The 22,787-nt window shown below is 43.8% G+C and overlaps 1 protein-coding gene across 8 annotated transcripts in view; it reads left to right on the top strand.

Moving 5' to 3' along the window:
* Nucleotides 1-22,787, top strand: part of smtnb (smoothelin b) — a 46,774-nt gene that overhangs the window by 6,690 nt on the left and 17,297 nt on the right. For 7 of the 8 annotated variants that reach the window (XM_019275389.2, XM_019275376.2, XM_019275369.2 and 4 more), the window contains exons 2-8: nt 8,126-8,283; nt 9,635-9,713; nt 9,805-9,883; nt 10,560-10,639; nt 16,244-16,346; nt 19,769-20,481; nt 22,023-22,074. In XM_019275389.2, the coding sequence (XP_019130934.2) occupies nt 8,126-8,283; nt 9,635-9,713; nt 9,805-9,883; nt 10,560-10,639; nt 16,244-16,346; nt 19,769-20,481; nt 22,023-22,074 (1,264 nt within the window). Of the gene's footprint in view, nt 1-8,125; nt 8,284-9,634; nt 9,714-9,804; nt 9,884-10,559; nt 10,640-12,833; nt 12,988-16,243; nt 16,347-19,768; nt 20,482-22,022; nt 22,075-22,787 lie in introns of those variants that run through there. The other variant, XM_019275400.2, reaches the window with a different exon arrangement.

The raw sequence follows: 22,787 nt of genomic DNA, 5'->3' as shown, positions 1-22,787 counted from the left end.
GAAGCCAATGCAAAAGTCACAAAAACTGCAGTTCCTTAATCATCCACTTGAGGCTGGCTGCAGAACGAGTCAATCTCCATAAGCCCCCATGTTAAAATGTCCAACTTCACAGCAGACTGTTTACAGACTGGTACAAAGAAACAGTTTGGGTCTCTATAGCTTGTTTACCTGTTTTACGGTTTATACGTCATTCAGCCCACCTCATGTCCACCTATGCTCCACATATTTACCCATTTTTAGTCTAATCTGGGAGGCGGAAGAGACTGGACTGCCAAGATCGCACCATGCTGAGCTTTAAAATGGATCTTCAGAAACCCGTGGATGATGTCATGGATACGTCATACATTCTTTATACTCTGGAGTGCATGGTGAAAACATGGCTCCATAGTGGTCCAAACCTCCAGAGGATGCAGTTAAAGTGCAGTCAGTGGGTAGATATTGAGCTTGATAGAGGAAAGAAACAACAGATACAACCTGTTGTTACAGAAGGAGGTCAGAGAGCTACAGTGTGATAAACAGAGGCAACATCACCCGCTACTGGTGTCGAAAACTGACCTCAGTGATCTGATCTGTGTTGTATAGACTCAATAGATGAATACAGTATATTCTGCTGTGATAGATTGGGTGTCAACTGAGGGGTGAACCAGTTTTTTGTAAGCATCAGATATGAGACAGACTCGGCTGTCAGAGCCGCTCTGGTCTTTTCGTCTGAGTTGGTAAGTGATCCAGCAGAAAAAAGGTCTCATGACTGATCTCCATCTGTCTGGATCATCACTCTGCCAAATGGAAAGAAATCTGGATAAGGGATTGAAGGTGCACTTTTTATCCTTCGTCTTCTTCGCTGCCACCAGGCGTCTCTGGCTAGCGGAGTCCCAGTTTGAGCTTTAATGCTTCAGCCGCTCAGAGGGGGACAAACACCCTGAGCTCCTGTTTAGACTGTTTTCCAGGTGTTTTGGACTCAGAAGAAACTCTTACCAGATGTGTTAAATCTGCTTTGTGGCTACTGTTTCAGTTTTCTCCATGCCTCATCTATGATGTGAGTTTTTCATATTATAAGACCTCCTTGAATTGAAGATAAATTTTGGGTTTAATTTGTGCAGAACTGAAGAGGAAATAAGGAAGTTTCTCTCAGGGGAAGAGACAATTAGGACTTTAATCATTGTCAAGATGCTATTAAAGTGCCTTTTGATGTTCAGCACTCATTTGCTTTACCCGAACACTCAGCTTTAAGGTATCATTGCAGGGCTTTGGTACAGTTTTAGCAGACTTTGGCTTTACATTGGAAAACTGAGGTGTGGCTCTGTTTATAGAGAAAAATAGCATACAGGAAACGGCATGCACCACTCTGCAGGATCAGAGATGTTCTGGGTTGTTTTTTTTGCCAAGTCACATACTGAATTAAACCAGAAGAAAGTTTAATATCACATTTCACCAGCTTTGAAAAGGATGGTGCTTTTTAAAATAAATAGAATAGATGAAAGAGAAACAAAGAGAAATGCAGAAACATTGTGGTTTGGACTCCCCCAGGAAAGAGCCATTTCCTGAGATCCACTACAAAATCGTCCAGCGGATGTTGATGTTTAGCTTTCCAGCCCGCTGTTGTTAATGTTGTGGCATTTGTCTGTCTGTCAGTGTGAGGCTCTCGCTCCTGTTGTTATAGTTACTGGGGATTTTCAGAGTCAGCATGGCTGGCTCCCGTGGATCTATTAGAACAAACTGTTTGTTCCCTGAAGACATCCCTCTCACCTCCTTACTGTTCCCTCATTAAACCACAACCGGTCACGCAGGACTTCAGTTTGACCACGATGTCCCATATTTGGAGATTCTTCTCTGAGATTCATCTTGCTGTAGCTCCTGATGTGACCTAGGTCTTATCCCAGGACAAAGGCCAGCGGAAAGGCATGATCCACTGTGGTCTTTCTTTATCTGTGAAGGCTTCTTCCTGCTGAAATTTGTCATACTGTATCAGATCTTCTTAATATGACTACAGGGGGGAGATACCAATAGACTGTACTAATAAACTGTGGACAACTCCCTTCTGTTGTTAATTTCCTGTGATTATCTATGATAACAAATGAAAGCCCTTAAAACCAGTGCAGTGGCATTGGAGATTTAATGTAATGGCACAATAAGTGGCAGTCTTGGCATCTAAACACGTATGCATATATAGTATAATTTGACTGGGGGAATTCATTTGGTGGCTTTATTTGTGAAATATTTTCCTCCGTTTGTGAAGTGGTTGGAATTCTTTGACTATGTGGAGAATGTTTTTGGGGGAAAAGAAAATCCTGGAAAGAGTATTACTGCATGAAATGTTTTTTTTATTTTGGCTGCACAAACTCTGATAAATTACCTCAAGTGATGTCACTTGAGTCAGAGATCGTTGGATCTGAAGACTACAAGTTCGATGATGGAAAAACATCTGGGAATGTGGAGTTGGAAGTGAGCTTACCAGAGCTCTAAGCCCTAAGTTTAGTGGCTCAAGGCTACGTTAGCTGCTACCAAACAGACATCTAAGTCTCTGACTGAACCGAAGAAAGACGTGTGGAATAAAAAAAGACTGCCTTTGGGTTCGCTGCATGGATTCAGCATCAGGTTTATTTATATTTAGGATTTTTATCTGTGCAAAATGAAGTCAATGGAAAGTCAACATTTGACCCAAGATTGGATCAAAATGCTGCAAACAAAGACCGCTCTCAACGTGAATGAATGCTCAAGTAATATTCACACTTAGTCTGTGTGTACTGTGCATAACAAAATATTGGGACACGTTTTTGCCTACGTTAGCTGATGTGAAACCCTTTAGATGAGGCCAGCTCACAAATGTAGGACACATTTGTCCCGACCAGGCTGTGACTGACCTAGATCCCTCTCTGTGACCTGACCTACAGCTCATTCAGTGTGTGGAGCCAGATATTTGAAATGGGCCAAAACATCTCATAGAGGTAATGGATAATGCCCAAAAGAAATAATTTCCTCTGCGGTTCATTTTAAAGTAAAGATATGCAACGATGCTGCAAGATTGAAAATTACTTTTAAGTCCTGCAAGGAGCTGAAAGGTCAATATTCTGCAGTTTTAGATTAGAGCATTGACCATGTGTGCCCATTCATGTGATTTAATCCATCAGCACTAATGTAAGAGTCAGTAACAGCACGTGTGAGTTCAGATCTGTCTTCAGTGCATCATTACGGTCCTATAGAGCGTTCTTGATGCCTGTACCCCCTTTGACCCACATGCATTCCTCCATGCGTCCATTCTTTATCCCTGCTATCTCAAGTGTAAAGGGGACACTGTTTTTCCAGCTCTGGTCCTCTGTCCTACCATTCAGTTATTAATGAAAGTTAAGCCTTCCCACACGTGTAGCTGCACTTGCAAAGAGCACGTTGCCACATGTGCAGTAATCTTTCTTTCTCCCTGGCTTGTGACAATTTGACAATGAAGGCTCAGTGTACACTGTAGCACAATGAGGTTTAACCTTGACTCTGGTTTGTTTCTTTGTTAATTTTTTAGCCTAGAGGTGACTGAAACTCTGGCTTCTGAGAAACTAAGATCCCATTCCTTGCAGGGCTCTCATGTATCCTGATTATATTCTCATTTTTCACTGGGTGTGGTGTTTATGTGTGTGTGTGTGTGCACCGGCCTACTGTGTGCATGCATTGTTTTCCTGAGGCGCTGAGAAATGATTTATGGGCATCCACCTGATTCAGATTGGATGATTGCCCCAAAGCAAGGCAATAAAGACATTCAAGGCAGGGGTGATGCACATATTTCTGAACTTTCTCACCCTTTCAGTCATTCTCTGTTGTTTATTTGTGTCCGTCTCAATGTCTGAAGCAGTCCAGCTTTCTCAGTGGCAGCTGGTAATCCACTTCAGCTCTACTATCAGGAGTGTCCCATGCATCCTTATAAGGGCAAACTCACTTGACACAAGTGAGTTCAAGGCACTGATCCGATCTGCTGCCTGGTTGCACTCTAACCTCAGCCTGCTCTGGAAATTATTACTATAGTCCTCATTTCATGCACAAACATACAGTATACCCCCTCCTTCCTCCTTCTACCTCTCACTCATGTGGACTCACATGTGCACACACATTTCTTGCAGAAAGTACACATACTACTCCTTTGTGCCACGGGAATTTGCTCGACACGTCATAGTTCATGAAGTAGAAAGTGTAAAGTGCAAAAACAGCCAAGGCACACGGGAGTCAAAAGGTCAGGTCTCAGCCTGAGGGGTCGTTGTGCTCCCAGTCGGGGCCGGGTGTGTCTGTGACGTTTGACCTGACCTTTGTGAACGACGGCACACAACACAACTCGAGAGACTCGTATAGTATGTAAGTCTTGGTGTTTGAAATGTTGTTGCCAGTTGAATGTTGATATCCAATAATCCATGTTTCAGTTGCCATGAATAAACAGAGAATAGACAGGGGAATTAAGACAAATCTGAACTTGTATATTTGCTTTCTATTTGCACGGTAACCGAGCCGAGTGGTCTGACTTTCACTTGCACGGGTTTAATTTAATCCCGATGTAATGCTGCGCCCACAGGTAGTAGTTACAGCTCTTAGCTCAGCTCCACTAAATAGTAGTATATATTTAAACTACCTGAAGAGCCTTGACTTCTTGCCCATATTCGACCACTTCTGAGGCCACAATAAATTAAAAGCAACCTCATGAACTTAAAAAAAAATTAAAAATCATATTTAAATCTGCTCCTCTCATGTGTAGCAGATGAGTTCAGAGGGTGTTTCCGTCCTCAGGAGTGTGTGTCACCAGCTGGTCGGGATTACTGCTAAACCATGAACGCTTTCTAATTGACTGTGATTGATTGAGCTGCTTCAGTCGGATGTCTTTGGGTTAGGTTTGAGGTTTTGACTCCATAGAAAGCTGCTGCTCGGCAGGAAGTGACTCAAAGCAGACCAACAGGGCCGTACAAGCCGTAGCAGGCCTGCTTACGAAACACTAAAACCACGGTATGATGAAGGTAATTATTTTGAGGTTAGTGCGTTTTGAATATACCCATCCGTCGCCCCCCATTTCTGTCCTCACCCATCAGTCCTACGCACTTCCTCCATCCTGCTCCTAACATTGCATCTCGCCACCTGAGTCAGGTGACTACCAACAGTTCCCTCAGAGGCTCGATGACGAGTTCACAGTTACTAGAGCAGGCCAAGCAGTAACGTGATGATTTCCCCGCCGTCATTAAAGGTGCTGACAGCTTAGTGACGTCTCGATGACTGCATCGTTTTCAGTAAAACATATTTGCGTGTTATTTGTGACTCATGCGTCTGTTAGCGGTGGAAGCAAGGCTGCGTGAAAAAGCCTTCTGTCTGGGTGTATAACGACTGCTCGGGTCACAGTGCCGCTGTTGTTGTTTGGAGCCACAGTTGAAGGTTTGGTTACTCAGAGGTCTGTGGCTTGGGTTTAAAAAAAAAGCCTTTTGGAAAAGGCCACTGGGTGTAAGGTGCTGTCACTGTTTTCCCCTCTGTGCTCCCACTGACACAGTAAAGTCATGTCACGTGGAGGTTTTGTCAAATGGACTCTGTCTTTAAACAAGCTTGTGTTTCCGTACTTTAACGGTCATTCTTCTGTTTTCTTTGGCAGGCACCCAAAGTCAAAGGTGTTTTATTTGCCTGGGTTACGCCCATTCGTCACCTTCCTGTGAGTGGGGAAGTTTTATTTTTCAAATACGTGAAGGAAAAGTCAGTTACAGCGTCTGGACTCGTGCCAGACGCTGTAACTGACTGGCGAGTTGAATGTTGCAACCAATCCAAACTGACTTGACGTGCAGCCACGTGTGCACTGATTGGTCCAGTTTTTAAATATTTTTGTGCTAGTGCAGGTAAAAGTCTGACATGCGCATGTAACAACTGTTTTTCACTTCTTATCACGCTGCGACTGTAATTCCCGTCGCTGAAAGATTACTGTGACTGATTTGGAGGTTTGTGAGTCGTCACGTGCTTCATGTTTAAACTGATATGCACAGCACATAGGTCAAAAAACGCAGACTGTTTTGAAAGTTACTGAGAGGCCCAGGCTCGAGGCCGTTCTGTTATATCTCAATAATGAATAAATAAATCAGTCAGTCCTAAAACTTGGCAGCGCATTGCCTGTATAATCACATCATGACATTCATTCAGCACTAAGCTTGACAGTGTGGTAACGTACAGCTCCCTTGAGTGTTTGGTTACTGTGTGCGTGGCTGTGTTTGTGTGTGAGTGTGTGTGTGTGAGACACTGGACTATGTTGAAAAATGACCAAGTGTGTTCTCATTTCCTCTCTCCTCTCGTGATTTCCTCGCTTTCACAACTAAAAAATGTGCTGCTGTCGCTCCTGGATGTTTTATCATCTCACTACTGCTGGGTTGGACCCAAAACCCAGTTCCTGACCGACTGATTTCACTACCATCTCTTTCCTTGTGAGTCAGCAGGAATGTGAGGAATGACCTGTGCACGAGGCCTGGCCCTTTCCCACCCAGCTTTCATCTGCCCATTTTTAGGCATGCTCAAGTCCAGCTTCTCTTTCATTTTTCTCTTTTTCACTTTGTCATCCTTTCCCACTGTGAACCGCTTTACTTCCCCCCCTTCTTCTCCTTCTCCTCTTTCCTCATGTGCTTTCTTCTTTTCGGAGCACTTTCTCCTCTTACCCGTTATTTTCAGTCAGCTCAGCACTTTAGATTTCCACAAATTATAGTATATAGAGAGAGCCCCTCTGAGCCTGTGCAGCTTGGGCTGCATATTTTGTCAAACCACAGTGAAACCTCAAAAACCACTCGCCCTCTTCATCTCTTGTGAGACCCCCCTCATCTCTTTCTTCCTCCTCCGGGCTCACTAAGAGAGGGGGGGGCACATCAGCCTCCTTTTCAACCCATCAGGGTGTAAAGCTTAGCTTAACAACCACATCCAGCTCTCTCTAGTAAAAAACCAGTTGGCTTGCAAAAGGTTTGTGTGTCTCGTCTCTGCAGGTTTTAACTGGTGCAGCAGGAAACCTTTAAAGTGTGCATTTGTGCGTGAAGTGTATCAGAAAAGCCTGCCGGAGGAGCAGGAGCAGGAGCTGCTCATCTCTGCATGTGTTGACAGGTTCCCGCTGTCGACCAAAAGAGAGATCTGTCTTTCATATGACAAGAGAGGGCTCCCTCTACCCTCCCATGCTCACGGCTGTCGCTAACATGAAAGCATCCGTCTCACCGACTGGTGTGTCTTTCTGCAGCCGTGCTTTTATACACACCTTAATTACTCCTCTTTTGCTTGAAAAAATAAACTCCTTAACTAATAGTCACTCGAAGCGATGAAATGGCTCCCTGAGCGTTTTTAAGTGAGCCCCTTTAGCTGAGTCTGAGTCTCTTGGGCCTCCCGCAGCCTCGCTGCTGTTCAACCAAGATGAATTACAGCCAGAGAAGAAGACACCTGGGTGAAGGCTCGTCCCAGAGAGCTGAACATACTTCTTTCTTCTAGCCGAGCACCAGCTGTTGGCATGCCTGTTTCTCATCCTCTGCTCCTTGCTCAGGTGGTCCTGTCTTTTCACATTAGTGAAGCCGGCTCACCTGTCATCACCAATCTATAAGCCGTTCGTCGTCCCTGCTGACCCCGTAACTCCCTGCCACACATTTAAATCTTCTAACACTGGCCTTAATGATGCATTTACTCTCTGTCAGCTGGCTGCCATAATTAACGAGACAGAGACAGAGGCTGGATGGCTTAAAAACTCAACAGGTACTTCCTGGACAGGTGGAAGTCACCAAAATCACGATGAATAATCATCAGGGGATCATGAATGTGTGCACAGCTCTTCATGGCAATCCATCCGTTAGTTGTCTGACTGGACAGATGTGTGTTGGACTAAACGAGTGTGTTACTGTCGGGTTAATTACAGGGGGCCAAACGGCGACTGAAAGAAGTTAGGGCTCCAACTTTATGCTGCTTATTCACCGCCCTGTACTTACACTGAGAACAGGCCTGTGACTTTTTACTGTAGCTGTGGATTCTTATATAACTGTACATCTGTGATGTGCTTGCTCACAGATGCAAATATAAGAGCGACAGGGCTAATCTTTGCAAGCCAAATATTTGCCACCCTGCTTTGTTGGCTCAATTTTAACACATGCTTGTTTGTCTTTTCCTGTCACAGCTGGACGGAACCGTGGATCTGGACGAGAGGCGTCTCATCCGTTCAGCCATCCGGGACTTGAGGAGGCGTGAGATCGAGGACATGGAAGCCGCTTTGGCCAGCAAGAGGTTTCGACCCACGCGCCTCAAACAGCAGGAGGACAAGGAGAATCAGCACAGGTAAGACCACACAAACACACTCAGAGCACCAGACCAGATGAACGGGAGATGCTGAGAAAAAATAAAACCCGGATGCAGCGCTTTTTTAAACTCCAGTGGGAAAATGAAGTCTGGAAAAGTCACATCAGGAAATCATAGAGGTCAGAAAACTGCCACCACAGTACATTTTCCATTGTGTGTGCACATTTCAAAATAAATACTTTTATTTCAGATTCCTCGTCAGCATTTAAAGTCTTGAGAGTTTTTCTCAGATGATTTGTTTGTCTTACTTAATGTTTATTTGGCCTACTCAAAAGCTTCTGAGTGTTTTTCCAGATCAGTAACACACATTTCCCAGCACCTGTCCTTCAGCTCAGGAATGTGCATGAACTGATAACTCAGCTGTAATGTCACCTTTGTCATTTTGCCTGTAAACAAGTTTTTGCTGGCAAACAGAACGAGAAGCGGGACAAACAGGATTTATTATCAAAGATCTTGATGTTAGTGTCAACAATATGATTATCTGTACTTCAAATAGCACAAAAACTCATGGCAATTTATTAGAAATGTTAGCTGCAGCTATTTGTTTTAGGTGCGATTTATGTAATTTGGCTGAGTAATGCAGGCTTTTCATCATTGAAACTTATCACAGCTATGTTTTTCCAGATTGGCTGTGCTTATTGAGGAATTCCTAAAATCCATCCAATCATACCTTAACCTGATCTGATTATAGAAGCTGAAAATCTAGAAACTTTGATGGTTTGTGTGGATGTGTAGAAGATACTTAACCGTGCTGTCTCATGTCATTATTATTATTATTTGTCATTATTAAGACCAGTGGCCAGGTCTAATCATTTCCATTCACCGCTGCTCTCAGATGACTTGGGTTACAAAAACAAAAGGAGCATACCTACCGCACGTGCACACACGTCAAGACGTCTGAAAGTTGCATTATCCCATGCCTCTCCGTGGTGGAATGTGAAATATTCCACTCCAACATCCTTTAATACGGACGACTGGAGGATAATTAGGATAACGAGAGAACTGGAGGAGCGTATGAGTAATAGAAACTGAGCAGCGAGATGGAGAAATATGAGGCCGAAATTAGGGAGGATGAGAACAGCCTTTTTTTTTTATGGCTGTGTGTCATTGCTGTCAAAACTGTTATATCAGAGTATCACTTTTTCCATGCTTGGTCTGGAAGTGTTTGCTTTTGAAGGGTTTTGCCCCAGCCAAAAAAAACTGTTATCTTGGAATTGTCTTCTGCTGCGTTTGACATGCACAGAGGCATCAGTATGCAGACTGTATTTTGTTTTTTAAAGATACTAGAAGATTTCCTGTTTGTCACTTGTCTGTGATTTGTCTCTCTCAGGTCAGAATCAAGCGACAACTTGGACGTCTTGTCACGAAAACTGCAATCAATCCAGGACATCGATGAGCTCACTAAGATGGTGAGTATTAACAGACAAACATCATCACATATGGTGACCTCCACTGCATGCTTGACCTTTGTGCGCTGACATTTTGTGTGATTGTATGAAGCTCCGCGCCGCCGGCGAGTACGAGGAGAGGAAGATGATCCGAGCAGCCATCCGACAAATCCGAGATGAACAGCAGCAAGGTGAGTAAAGCCGTGTGTGTCGATTAAATATGATACCACTGGTCTGGTTAAGATGAAATCTAACTGTAAAAAATATAGTTAATGGTCAAATTGTCTGAGTTTGAAAGGCCATTTAATTTGTTAAATCAGTAAGCCAAAAACAAAACATTTTAACGATATTCTCAATATGAAGTGATATTTCTGATTAAACATGTCACAATTTATATGTCTTGGCATCAAATTCTGGCAGTTTAAACATGTCACAATTTATATGTCTTGGCATCAAATTCTGGCAGTTATAAAGTCATTGGCCTGGTGAGGGCGCTGTGATTCCAGATTAAAAACTCCCGAAGGGCCTGTTTAGTTTTGATTTTGTGGATTTTAAGTCTAAATATGTTTTGTTGAGTGTGTGCGTAACTCATGTGGGAGAGATAGCGGTCTTGCTGTGGTCGCCATAGTGGTAGATCTACCTATGATACTGAATCAGATAGTAGATTCCTGTCATTCCTTAGCGCTGTCTGGTCTGTGTAAGGCCTCTGTCACTCTAAAACACAATGATGCATACACACTGTCTGCCCAGCCTTCTCCTTGTCCTCTGTCACCTCAGCTTGTATCCCATCTGTGTCGTTTTATAAATGACCACAAGATTGACCTCAGATGAGATAATGATAATGTGTGTGTGTGTGTGTGTTTTTAGGGACTGTGGAGCGGACTAAAGCTCCCAGTTGCTGCCTGGAGCCTGAGAGTGTGGAGTCTCAAAGCAGCATGGGAACTGGGGTGAGTACAGCAGCGTTAATGGGGCGACAAGTGTCGTTTATGGGAGGATAAGTGTTTAAATGTCGCAGCATTGTCCTTACATAGTTTGATGGTCTCATTGCTAATGTGTAAACTGTCTCAAACTATCTAATACTCCAATTTACAAAAAAAAGAGCTGAGCACAGGCCGATTTGAGGGTACTAAGTTCGCTCGCATGGCAACAGTGACCACTGAGGTTTTTCTCTGCTGCCACACTGAAGAATGCAGCAAACAACAACAGGCATTGTGACTTGAGTCACACACTGTGTCGTGAATGTGGCTATACCGCACGCACACGCACACAGATGCACACAAGACATATGCTCGAGCTGCCACGGAGCAAGGAATGTGTTTTTGTATTTTTCTTACACCCTCATCATTCAGGTTTGGCCAAGTATGAGCTAAAAGATCAAATTTACTGTGAGCGCGGTGTGAGGGCAGTAAATTGTTTATGACAGGGACAGTCTGTGCAGACTTTTTTACACTTCTAAGACAGTTACACACTGAGGGACGAGGTCTTTTTAATTTAATTTTATCTGATTTCATCAAATTCTTCAATAGTGTTCTTTTCTTTTGGGGTTTCTGAATGCCTCTACTGTCGCTCTTTAAAAAAAAAAAACGTCCTCAGCTGACTGGCCCTCTAGTGGATGATATCGAACTGTGTTTTCAGAGCTGAACCAAACTTGTATCTTTTCAAGCGTAACAGATTGAATTATATGGTTGTTGCAGCGAACAAGATGTGAAGACGTAAGACTTTTGGAAGAGTCTGCCAGGGGCCCAAATCTTATCTTATCTGCTGTGTTTGATCACCGTTTCTTTATGAATGCTCTGTTTCCAGTGGATGAGAGGAAAACAAAGTTAGATCTGACTGGATGCAGTCACTTTTGTTGTAACTCAAGTCTTTTTTGAGTGATGTAAGTGGAGGAACACCTACTCTGTTTATGCTTTTAAAGAAAAATACAATCAGTCATCTTATTAGCGTTCTGGTGGTGCATGTGAAAGTTTGGTTTTTCCCTCCAGAGTGATATAAAAGAGGGAGAAATGTAAGGTTGTTAGAATCAGTCCCATTGTCTGCTGCAGCCTGTGCTTGTGCTTGCATGCAATTCTTTGTGTGTGTGTGTGTGTGTGTGTGTGTGTGTGTGTGTGTGTATTGTCCTCAGATGGGAAGCGATGATAGCATGTTGGCGTCACAGGATGCTCTAATACTCAGGCCTTTTTTACCTCACTTCCTGTAAGACAGCTGAGCGGCAAGACGGTGGAGTTAAGAGCTACAGGTGGTGTGATGGAAGAGGGAGGGGGATGGTGGTGCAGACAGACAGACAGACAGACAGACAGACAGGCAGGCAGGCAGGCAGCCCACCAGCTGTGCCTCAGCAGTGTAGTCTGCGCTGGAATGGGGACGTGGCCAAAAACAACATCAACCAGCAGCAGCGGGGCTCCTTCCATTCACATCACATCACAGCAGCGGATCTCTTTGAGCTGCGTGCAATTGTCCCGTGCCAGATGGAGGTCCTAGATAGGCCCCTGCAGAAGCCAAACACACACGTAAACATACACACACTCACACACAATATGTGGACACTGCAAGCAGCTCAAGAACTCATGTAGCAAAAATGTTTAATTAGTGGATTAATAAAGCACACGTTAGAGTTTAAAGACAGTTTTAGGGTCGCAGGGAAAGCTGACGTCCAGCAAAAAAAAAGTTTCCTTTTGCGCATTTGGAAGAAACCATAGTGTAACGGCTTATAAAAAAAACTTTAATTATATGTATATAGTAAAAGAAAAAGCCAGTAGGAAAAAGGATCAACACAAAAAAAAAGTGCAAAAATGTAGATGAGGTTCTGTTACAGTTAAAAAAAAAAACACCTCTTGTCTCATTTAATGAGGCAGTTAGAGACGTGAAGAAAATGGGTCAAAACAAAGACAGAGTGTCAGAAGTTAATGTGTCAACCAGGCAACCCTTTAACCTGGAGGAGAGAGTGTGTGTGTGTGTGTGTGTGCAACCCTTTAACCTGGAGGAGAGAGTGTGTGTGTGTGTGTGTGTGTGGTGGGGGGGTCAGATCCCTGTGGAGACAGAATGGGAGAGGGGGGAAGTCAAGGGAGTGGCTTGTTGGTATATGTGTGTGTGTCTGTGTGTGTGCGTGGTGTTTGTGGTGGTGTGCATGTTTGTGTGTGTGTGTGTATGTGTGTGTGCATGATGTGGCTGAGGGAGTTGAGCGGCAGAGTAGCGGACGTCCTGACTTCAAGAGGTTTACTGCTGAGAGAGGAGGAGAGAGAGAGAGAGGGAAAGAAGGAGGGAGAGAGAGGCAGCCGGGTTCAGTGAAGAGAAGGTAAATGTCATTCAGATTTCTCTGCTGTCACAGATCTCCTCTCTGATTTTCTTTACTCATTTCTATCATTTTCTTTTTTTTTCTTTTTTTTGCACTTTAAGATCTTTTTAAACTCTCTGTATCTGACTGAAGAATGGGACGTATCTGCCTCTGTGTTTACCTTCCAGGTTTGTGTGTGTAATGCTTTATTGCTGCTGCGCTACAGTTTAACTCTGAGGATGTAGATATTCGCCTTAGTGATGCATGAGATGAAACTGATTCATTGACATATGTAAAATAAGACAAGACAACCCCCTGAATATTTAATGCTTGCACTCTTATTTAGTGATTTAACCCTGTGAGTTTGAGGTTGCAGGCTTGACTGTCATCTAGGTGTGTTGTGTCAGGTAGGCTGGTGGGTGGGCGGGTTTTACACAGGGTTTTTGTTTGCTCTCTGATCTCATCATAAACATGTTGCAAGAAGAGACCTGAAGTAAGAGTAGCTGGCGTTAGCGAGAGAGAGAGAGAGAGAGAGAGAGAGAGAGAGAGAGGGTTTCAGCGGTCTTTGGAGATGAGATGGAGGGAAAAAAGAAGTGCAGTGGATCCACCAAAAAAGACCAGAAAGTAAGCTTGGATTGGCATGTGATGATGTGCAGTAAGTCAAAATGGGATTGAGTTTTTTTTTGTGGGTTCCCTCACACCAGACTGAGTGTGTGATATTGAGATGATTGCTACTTCATTCCAGCTACTGGATTTCCAGCTATTGGAGGTAAGCCGAGCGTGTGGTTCCTTCAGGCTTCGGTAATGGAAAATGAGCCGCCAGGTTTCTTCCTTTCTTCCATCGTGGAGGCATGGAAGACCCTCAAATGGTTCTGACCTTACCCGGGTAGTGATGAGTTTAGCTTTCATGGAAAACTGGAGCATTGAAAGCCAGTGTGTTAATCTGAAGTTGATCTCATCGGTCTGTTGGAGAGGGAGGTGTGTGTGTGTGTGCCTCAGCGCTGGCTCAGCCTCAGCTTCATTGTTGTTGTTTTTTTTGCGGAGTTGAGGGTTCAGAGGAATCCATATGGCCCACGCCTTGCTGTGGTCACAAGAGAGGACAGTTGTTTTTGTGTTTACTGGTTTGAGCTTTGTGCAATTATAGTCCAACACAAATGGGCTCCTGAGGCCAGATGGGGGATGAGTGGTCCGAAGGAGCGTCGGAGTGGGACGGTGGATGGTGTTGGTTCCACTCTGTCAGGTCTTGATTGCTGGGGCCAGAGGGAAGCCGCTAATGACAGCACAGTGGCTGGCAGCAGGTCCTGAGCTCTGGTCTGCGTCTCCAGTTCCACTTTATCTTCCCTTTTTTCCTTCTGCCTCACTGTCTGTGAGAAATATGTCCTCTGTGGTTTAGTGGGAGCTGTGAAATGATGGCTGTCTGTCTGACTGCCGGTAGAAGCAGCAGAGATAGAGAGAGCGAGAGAGGAGTGGCGGGTGAGGGGAGACTTGTCCTCTCTAATTGTGTTTATGGCTCAAACACTATTATCTCCCCCTGTGACTCTTTGATTGACTCCACTCAGATGGAGAGTGTGAGAGATACTTTGTGTGCGACCTCTCACTCGCATTATTACATTTGAAGTCTTTTGTGACTTGTTTGTGTCCTCCAAACTCATCAGACACTGTAATGACTCATTAAACCAGTGATTCACTCAATTTATTCTTCTCCACTGTGGCCGCCCAGTCTGTATGAGCAACGTTTACCATCTTGAAAAGCTGAGAAGACTTTTTTTTTTTTTTTTAATGCCTCAAAATCTGTGCTGCCACTTAGACTTTTTGCACCATATGGAAAAAAAGACGGCTTGGAAAAAATGACATTGGAGCCATGATGTGACATTAACTCAGATTTGCCTTTTTTTTTTTTTTTTTTAGCAACGCAACTTACTTATTCCTATTTTTGATACATTTAATGATGCATTGTCTTTGTTTATAACCCAAGCAGCACTATTCGAGATTCACCTTTCCTGTTTTAGCCTGCGACAGTGTCTGATTACGTTTTCTCTTGCGTGATTGATTGCTCTGCCCTGTAATCTGCTGCTCAAGGTGAAGAAGGGTCACAGTAAACGGAGTAGAAAGTCCTCCAGTCCTTTATCACCTCTGCTTCTCACTCGAGAAGGCTTTGTGTTTCCTCTCTGATCATGCACTGTATTGATTAAAAGTCTTTTCAGAAACAAAGATTCTTACTCTCTGGCTGCTGCTGACAGCTGTGCCAGTCTCTCTTGACATTGTTTACACATGGAAAACTGATTGTGGCGTGTGATAGTGTGGCTGGGTGTGTGTGCTTTTTTTGCTTGCTTGAAAGCCTATGAATGTGTTCTCAGACCAGCTTTACACCCTACTATTACTTCAAAAAAAGCGTGTAAGTATTATATTTTCAGTATGTAAGGTCATGTCCTGTATATTTTTACAGGATCCACCCAAACTTTTTTTGTTGGACCATTCTTAATCCAGATGCCTCTTGTAAAACACCAGATTATGCACCGTGACATAGTGCGTCATTTAAAATGAGCTACAAAATGATACACACCACCTGCAGCTCCACACACGCACACACAAGCTTTTTGCCCTTTAATAGAAAAGTTTGCAAATCCTCCGAGTGTTGCGGATTTAAGATATATGTGTGGGAGTGATTTAAAGAGTGTGCACACGTGCTCAGAGGAGTCTTATTTGTGCAGCTGATTCTCCTGTGGAGTAGCTCAAGGTCAAGCACCAGAGGCCCAACAGTAGTGTTGGCATTTTCATCCATCCTCCTCTCCAGTTTCCAGTTTCCTCTCCATATGCCAAAATCCTGCTGCCTCCGAGATGTCTCTCCTGCTGCGACTTTCCTCTATTGGTGCAGGTTAGGGCCAAATACAGCTGTATTTTCTGCCACAGTCAGACAGCAGGTAATCTTGAAAGAGTGGGAGTTACTCAAGTCAAGTCAGGCAGATATTAACGGATCGTGCATTGACTATATTGGCGCTCTCTCCTTTTTAGACTTTCTTACTTTTCCAGCTGGCCAAACATGTTGCTCATCATGGCTCATGGAGTATTTGACCTCAACATCCAACAAAAGACTTTTGTGATCACTGACTGACCTCGTAGGGCTGATGTTTTCACTCCGTTTTTGATCAGAGGAATGAGTTGGCAGTTTGTCCCAAAGAAAAACCTGAAGACATTAAAGAGCATGATCTTTTTGGCCGTTTTTATTGAAATTCAATGAGCATGTGTGTGATTCTTTTCTTCTTTTTCTTTCAAACAGGAGACAGAGCGGGAGAGTCACAGTGAGCGCGAACGTATCAGATCTCAGATCCGAGAGTTACGCGGCCAACAGACACAACAAAGCAGAGAGCTGCAGCGACTAGGTGAGAAACACTCATTCGGTAACAAACTGCTTGTGACTGCTTCTCAAATTAGCGGACAGTGGCTTCACATTTGCACTAACTGCCTAACACAGATTGTCTGCACGCTATGCACACTTATTTAATGTTTAGCCAAGCTTTTGAAATCATTGGAACACAACGTCTATTATATACTGTAAACGCTCACCTAACGGTCAGGTTTGGGAAGGTGCGTATATCTCGAAGCCAACACTGAACACCTCTGTTGCGTGTACATGTGAGTTCATACATTCATCTTGATGCAATTTCCTCTTCACTGCCTGTTAAAATAGTCGGCTAAATGAGGCATTCTCCTGAGGTTGGGGTCAGGAGGTCATATTAGTTCAGACTCTTTAAGCTCCTTCATTGAACTTTATTAACTGTTTAGAGTCACTTAGAGCCATAGGCTTAATGACTTTGGCTTCTTAAGTGTGAGGTAATTTCATTAACCACTCTGTTAGCTCAACCGTTAATAAAGTAGTGTGAATGCATGCCTTCAGCAGGGAATGAGAGTGCCTCGTTCACTTGTATCCTTGAAACTTAGCAGGCGCAGACCTGACGATGAAAAGCTTGTAAAACGTCAAAAGTGCATTGTTGGCGACAACGTCATGAATGTTGTTACAAACCTACCTGTAGCTTGTCCGAACACCTCAGAACAAACTATTAATAGGACAATCCTCTGAGAAAGAGTTGTTCTTCTTTAAGCCTGGCTGGCCTGAAGCTGACGGCCGTATTAAAGTGATTCTGTGTGGCCTGTTTTGCCCTGGACTTGGCTCCCAGTGTCCTTCTTATGGACCTGGGGTTATGGGAAGCAACACAGGGAAACCCCAACAGCCACACCTCTGCTAAATAAAGCTGATACCAGAACAGAACTAACACTAACTCCCCACTGTTTCTACTTTATCCCTGCCTTACAATTTAAAACCAGGGTGAAGCTCGGGTCAATAAAAAGAAAAAAGAAGACCACCATAGAAAAGGAAGGCGCCTTTTATAGTGGACAAAGACAAGGACTTTTTGTGGTTGGGAAAGGACAGGGTGGCCAGGGTGGGCCGGTAGTTCTTGAATAGGCGGAGTAAAAGTGGCATAAAATAAGATATTGACTTGGATGGATCAGTGGCGGGTTCTTTTTGGGTCTTTGAACACAGCACAAACACATACCTCTACCTTAAAGCTTACATTTACAAGCTTTACCTCAATGATCACGTGTCCGGCTGTACTTCATTCTAGTCCAAACTATAACTGGTAAGGCTGTGATTTAGGAAATGAAATGTTTGCAGAGACTCTCGGTGGAATGTGCTGCGTAACTCAGGCTTCCAAAAGAAAGAAATGTTCTCAACTTAAAGTTTGACACGAACGGCAGTTTGACGCAAAAAGCCCTGTGGAGGAGCAGGAGGCCTGAACACAGGAGCATGTCGTCATTTAGACACTTTATATCACTTCATTGTCTTTCACACAAGACCTTCTGCGACTGGAGCACAATACAAGTCACTGCCAAAACATTGGAGCGTTTACGAAGGCTCCCATGACCCTCCAAAGGTGTCATGAGATAAATCTGAGGGGTTGTGAGAGGATTAAATAAAGAGGACAACATTTCGCACACGTTTATTACCTTTTTTTGGTAATGAAAATCTGAAAAACTATTAATGAATCTAATCAGAGCTTGATTTCTTCACTAAAAGAGTCCCATGCCAAAAATGTTGGGAGCCGTTGCTGTGTAGGACCTATAGATATGTGGTTGTTGCTTAACTAGACTCATTTGTTTCGTCATTAAATGGTTGCTGCAATGTTTGTTTGTTTTTTACAGCTTAGCGTATGTTTCTTTTCTTTATGATGTAACATTTACAGAAGCTAATGCAACTTGAATGAGTCTCGAGGTCACACCCAATACTATGAGTAAATTTAGAGATCTGAGCCCTGTCTTATACCTGTCACGTCAAGGTGCGATGAACCCATGTTAAACTCTTGCTCAAGCTTGCGTCGATCCATTCACAGCAACGACAAACATGAGCTTTCCTCGGGTCATTGCTTCAGTAGTATAAAGAAAACCCTCGGCTGGCCTTTGTTTGTGCTCTATATATTGACTGGCAGCCGAGTGCACAAGAGCAGGCTGCTTTTGTAGTTATTTTAGAGGAAAAAGGCAAGCCTCTCATTACCAAGCAGCAGCACTGGGGATTTTCCCAGAAATCACTAAACAATGGACATAGCAGGTTCCCAATGGCAAAAATATGAACAATAACATGAGAGTTTGTAGAAGGAGCAGTGTGTTTTGGCTCTCACTTGAGTTACAGTTGAGCAGTAATTGAGTTTGGTTTGAGCGCATCATTAGATAAGGACACTGCTGTCTGTTGGGGCGTTCATAGTGTCACATGTAAGAATGGCGACCCTTTATCGTCCTAATTGTGTATCATAATCACGCCTTCTATTCATACCGTGTTGCGTAATCTCCTGGATTGTTTAATCAACAACTTGCCTCCGTTAATAAGTTGATTGTGCACAATTTAGCAGGCATCTCGTTTGGGAGGTGTTACGCAATAATGAAAGCTGATCAGCTGCTTTAAATGAAGCTGCAAATGTCCCAATTGATGCCGTCTCGTGTGAAGTTGAAAGCGATCGCAGCGGTTCCCGGTCAGACTGGAGTGCCTCTTTGATTTGGTTTGTAAATCACAGGCATGCATACTTGGTGAACCCCATTCGGTTGTGACGTTGGTGCAAACACAGGTCACACAGAAGTGTTTTCATGCCTCGGTGTGCGCATGGTATGTAGGAATCTGATACACTTTCGTTTTTCTCTGTTTTTCTTATCTGCGGTATGTACGCCACCGCAGATATTCCATCACTAGAAGCACCATGGGGTGTTAGAGGTAGAGGCTATCACGAGGGGAGGATGTGGGCACGGCAGTGTTGTTGTTGAGTGTGGTTTCCTGAGGAGAGAAGGAGCAGTGAAGGAGCATGGACAGAGGGGAGGGATAGTACTTTTCCCAGTCTCTATTTCAGCCCCACTTCCTCCTCCACTTGCATACCACCTTCTGTCGTGCCGCATGCTCCCTCTCTTTAGTTGTGACCACTCCTTCTCTTCTACGCACATCCATGTCCAACACAATCTCACAGATCTCGCTCAGGAACTGAGGCCAGTCTGGAGGAAATGCCTACATCCCCTCATGTCTCCACGTGCCTGCTCTGTGATCCTGAGTAATATTTTCTGGCCCGGCCTCTCGTGGGGCCTCGGTGCTGCATTTCCATCATTTCAATCTCAAACTTCACCACCTACTGCTTCCTTTGCTCACATACAGTAACACCCTCTTTAACTTTAGTTTTCTACTGATGTAAGAGGCAGTATAGAAGTGATTTAAGTCATTACAAAGCCTACAATAATGAAGACATTTTTTGATTTGTATTTTCCGTTGCAGGCTCTAATTCAGGCGGCATGGTGTTGGTTCTCGATCACCTGGTGAAGGATGATAGCTCTGGACCTCTGTTGATCCAGCCTCCAAGAGAGGCTGTGACCTCAGAGCCTGACATGGTCCTGTCTCATCGGCAAAGATCCGACTCTTCAGCTTCAGACCGCAGTGTGACCTCAGGGCTTTCCAGGTCCAATCTGGATCCTGTAGTCTCAGAGAAGAGTCTGGGCTCGGCCTACAGATCCCGGCTGGACTCTGGAGCCTCAGACAGGAGTCAGAGCCCCTCCCAGCGGGGTCGGCTAGACTCTGGGGCATCAGAGCGAAGCGTCAGTTCCCAGTCCAACGTCAGACAGAGACTGGGCTCAGATGTCTCAGACTCTGGCGTCAGACCCCGTTTTGGCTCTGGGGCTTCAGACAGTGTTGGTCTTTTGTCAAGAAAACGTACTGACTCTGGGACATCTGACCAGAGTGTGAGTATGTCCTCTGAAGAGAGGGGTCCAGCAGAGGAAGTAGAAGTAGCCACAAGTGGTTCAACTTACAGCACAGATTCAGAAAGTGAGAGCAAAAGCCACGGCCCAGAAAACCTCCAGGCTCCAGAGTCCAACCAGGACAGCATCATTGACCAGGAGCAGCCTGATGGGGCCGTTTTATCTTGCAAAGATCCGGCAAATGGTCTGCTCAATGGCAACGCCAAAGGAAAAACTGACTTCCAGGAACAAAAGGTAGTGTATACAGTCTCTGCGTGAGATGAATGCTTTTTGTCTTTGAGACTGGATTATACAGGCAGGTGACTAATTAAAGGTAAACCCTGAATAAAAGAGATGATAAACATAACAAATCCCACTTCCATACAGGGCAGGCACTCTGGCATCCTGCCAGCTGATGTCAATAAACCACAGACAGGGACACAAGCTTCAGCCGGCTGATATGAAAAGAAAAATTTTGGATATTTCCACAAAAATCTTCTAATTTTCACCAAAATCTTTGAGTTAGCTGAAAAGCAACATTGAGTCAGTGTTTAACATTTCTGCACCACTAGAGTGGGGTGTTGAGCTACACAGCCGCCGATCATGCGCACCAACAGTCCGAGCGAGCCCCCTTTTATTTCTTGCTGTCTTTGACAAGAAACCCCCCCCGGCACTCAATTCTTAAGTGACACCCAGGTCACATCGGCATCCATAAACACTTCATACTGAGCTCCTGTTCTGTTTAACTTTTGTTACTTGGCTACACAAACAAACAGTACACCTGATCGTCTCTGCTTCACCTCAGCCTCACCTGCTGTCAGAGAGGGATAGGCAGCATTACTAGCCAGAGGTTCTGTCTCTCCTCATCACGCTATTTCAGCACTGACTGTTAAGCAACATTTCCCATCTGTAGGGGCTCGGGTCACCATGACGCCATCATGTCGCTCTTCTAAATGTGTTTACCTAAGGCTGGCCCCGGACTTCTTTTATTGTTCCCTGCAATATATGCTCATGCTCGGTCTCCTGAGAGTAATGTAAACACCCTGGGGCCCATCAGTGCCAAAAAAAGAACAGAGGCCCACTGCTTCACTCCAAACACAAATGTTGCATAATGAAAACACCACCGGTGGATTCTGTATTTAGGATTGTGTAGATCTCTGTGTGTCCGTGCTAATGCCCGTGATGAATGTGCATTACAGCCTGACAAAATAAAGTGTAAGATATATGTATGTAAGTAAAATATGTAAGAATTTTAGTTTTGACCTCATGTCAAATTTCATTTAAAGTCTTTATTGTGTTGCAGTGATATATACCCCGCAGCTAGCTGGAAGATGTATGCAAGCACAGATAAACTCAAAAAATATCATCATATATTCTGACTAGTGCCTTGTTAACTTATTGTAAATCATTCACACTTGACAGAAACAAAACGTCTTGGTTAGTTTTTCAGCTGCTCCAACAATCATCAACTCCAATCAAACTGTCCTCCGTTGGTCTCGGAGGTTGTGTTCAGTCCCTGTCCGGCCATGTTCTACACAGCTACAGCTGCAGCTACAGTTGGTAGTGATTAGTGGTTACTCTGGTGCTGTGGTGCCCTGTGTTTTTTTGGGAGGAATTCAAGTATGAATTCAACAGGTGGCCAGTTCTTACATATTGTACCTCTTTAAAACACAGAGCTGTTCAGCATAGTAGTTTTGTGATTATCAATCCAGACACAAAGCATGTTAACCTTTAATCTTTTTTTTACGTCGTCTACTAATTGTCATGTTTCTTTTCTTTCTTTTGTCCCTTTTTAGATAATAACTAACAGCGATCCACCCGTCTCTCACGTCAAAGCAAAAGATTCTGGTAAGAAACACATCTAACTTTTAGCCCTGAACTGATTTAATCAATATAAAAACCCTCAACATAATTTTTTATAAACTTATCAAGGGGAAAAACAAACTTGTATAATTTCTAGAAGATTTGCAGCATCCGTCCTACTTTTTTAAAATCTTTGTTAATGAAATATGTTTGGTTTCAGTACCGTTAAATTGGAAAGCCTTTAAACTTATTAATATTCTGGAGTCTGGAAAATGACATTTTATAGACTAACTAATTAATGGATTAAATGTAAAAGTTAATAACAGAGTTATAGATAAGGTATGTGATAATCTTAAAGTATGTGATAATATCACACCAGATGGTTCATATCCTGTAGGACTCCAGTGTATGGAGACAATCACAGTCAATTAGTGTGACCGTATAGGGCCACTCAGAGAGTGCGGGGGAGAGTGTATGTTATAACATACTCCCATTTTCTGTCGTTCTACCAGACAGCACTCTTTCCTGTGTCCACTGTACTATAAACTGTGGCTTTCCTCTTCCAAGCTGCACATCGTTTTTTTTTCTTCTTCTTCTTTGTTAGGATGACCTCAGTGAATATCTTCTCCTGTAATCAGTGGTGTTTTTTTTTCCGTTAGAGGATCAGTGCCAGATCGTGAGCTTTATACACATTATCTGACAGTATTAAGGATTGGAGACTGAAGAAGATATCCATGAGTGGAAGAAACATGTCCACA

The sequence above is a fragment of the Larimichthys crocea genome, chromosome III, assembly GCF_000972845.2.
Source record: "Larimichthys crocea isolate SSNF chromosome III, L_crocea_2.0, whole genome shotgun sequence".
Taxonomy (NCBI): Eukaryota; Metazoa; Chordata; class Actinopteri; family Sciaenidae; genus Larimichthys; species Larimichthys crocea.
The sequence above is the reverse complement of the archived record's forward strand: the minus strand, read 5'-3'. Positions and strand labels throughout refer to the sequence as shown.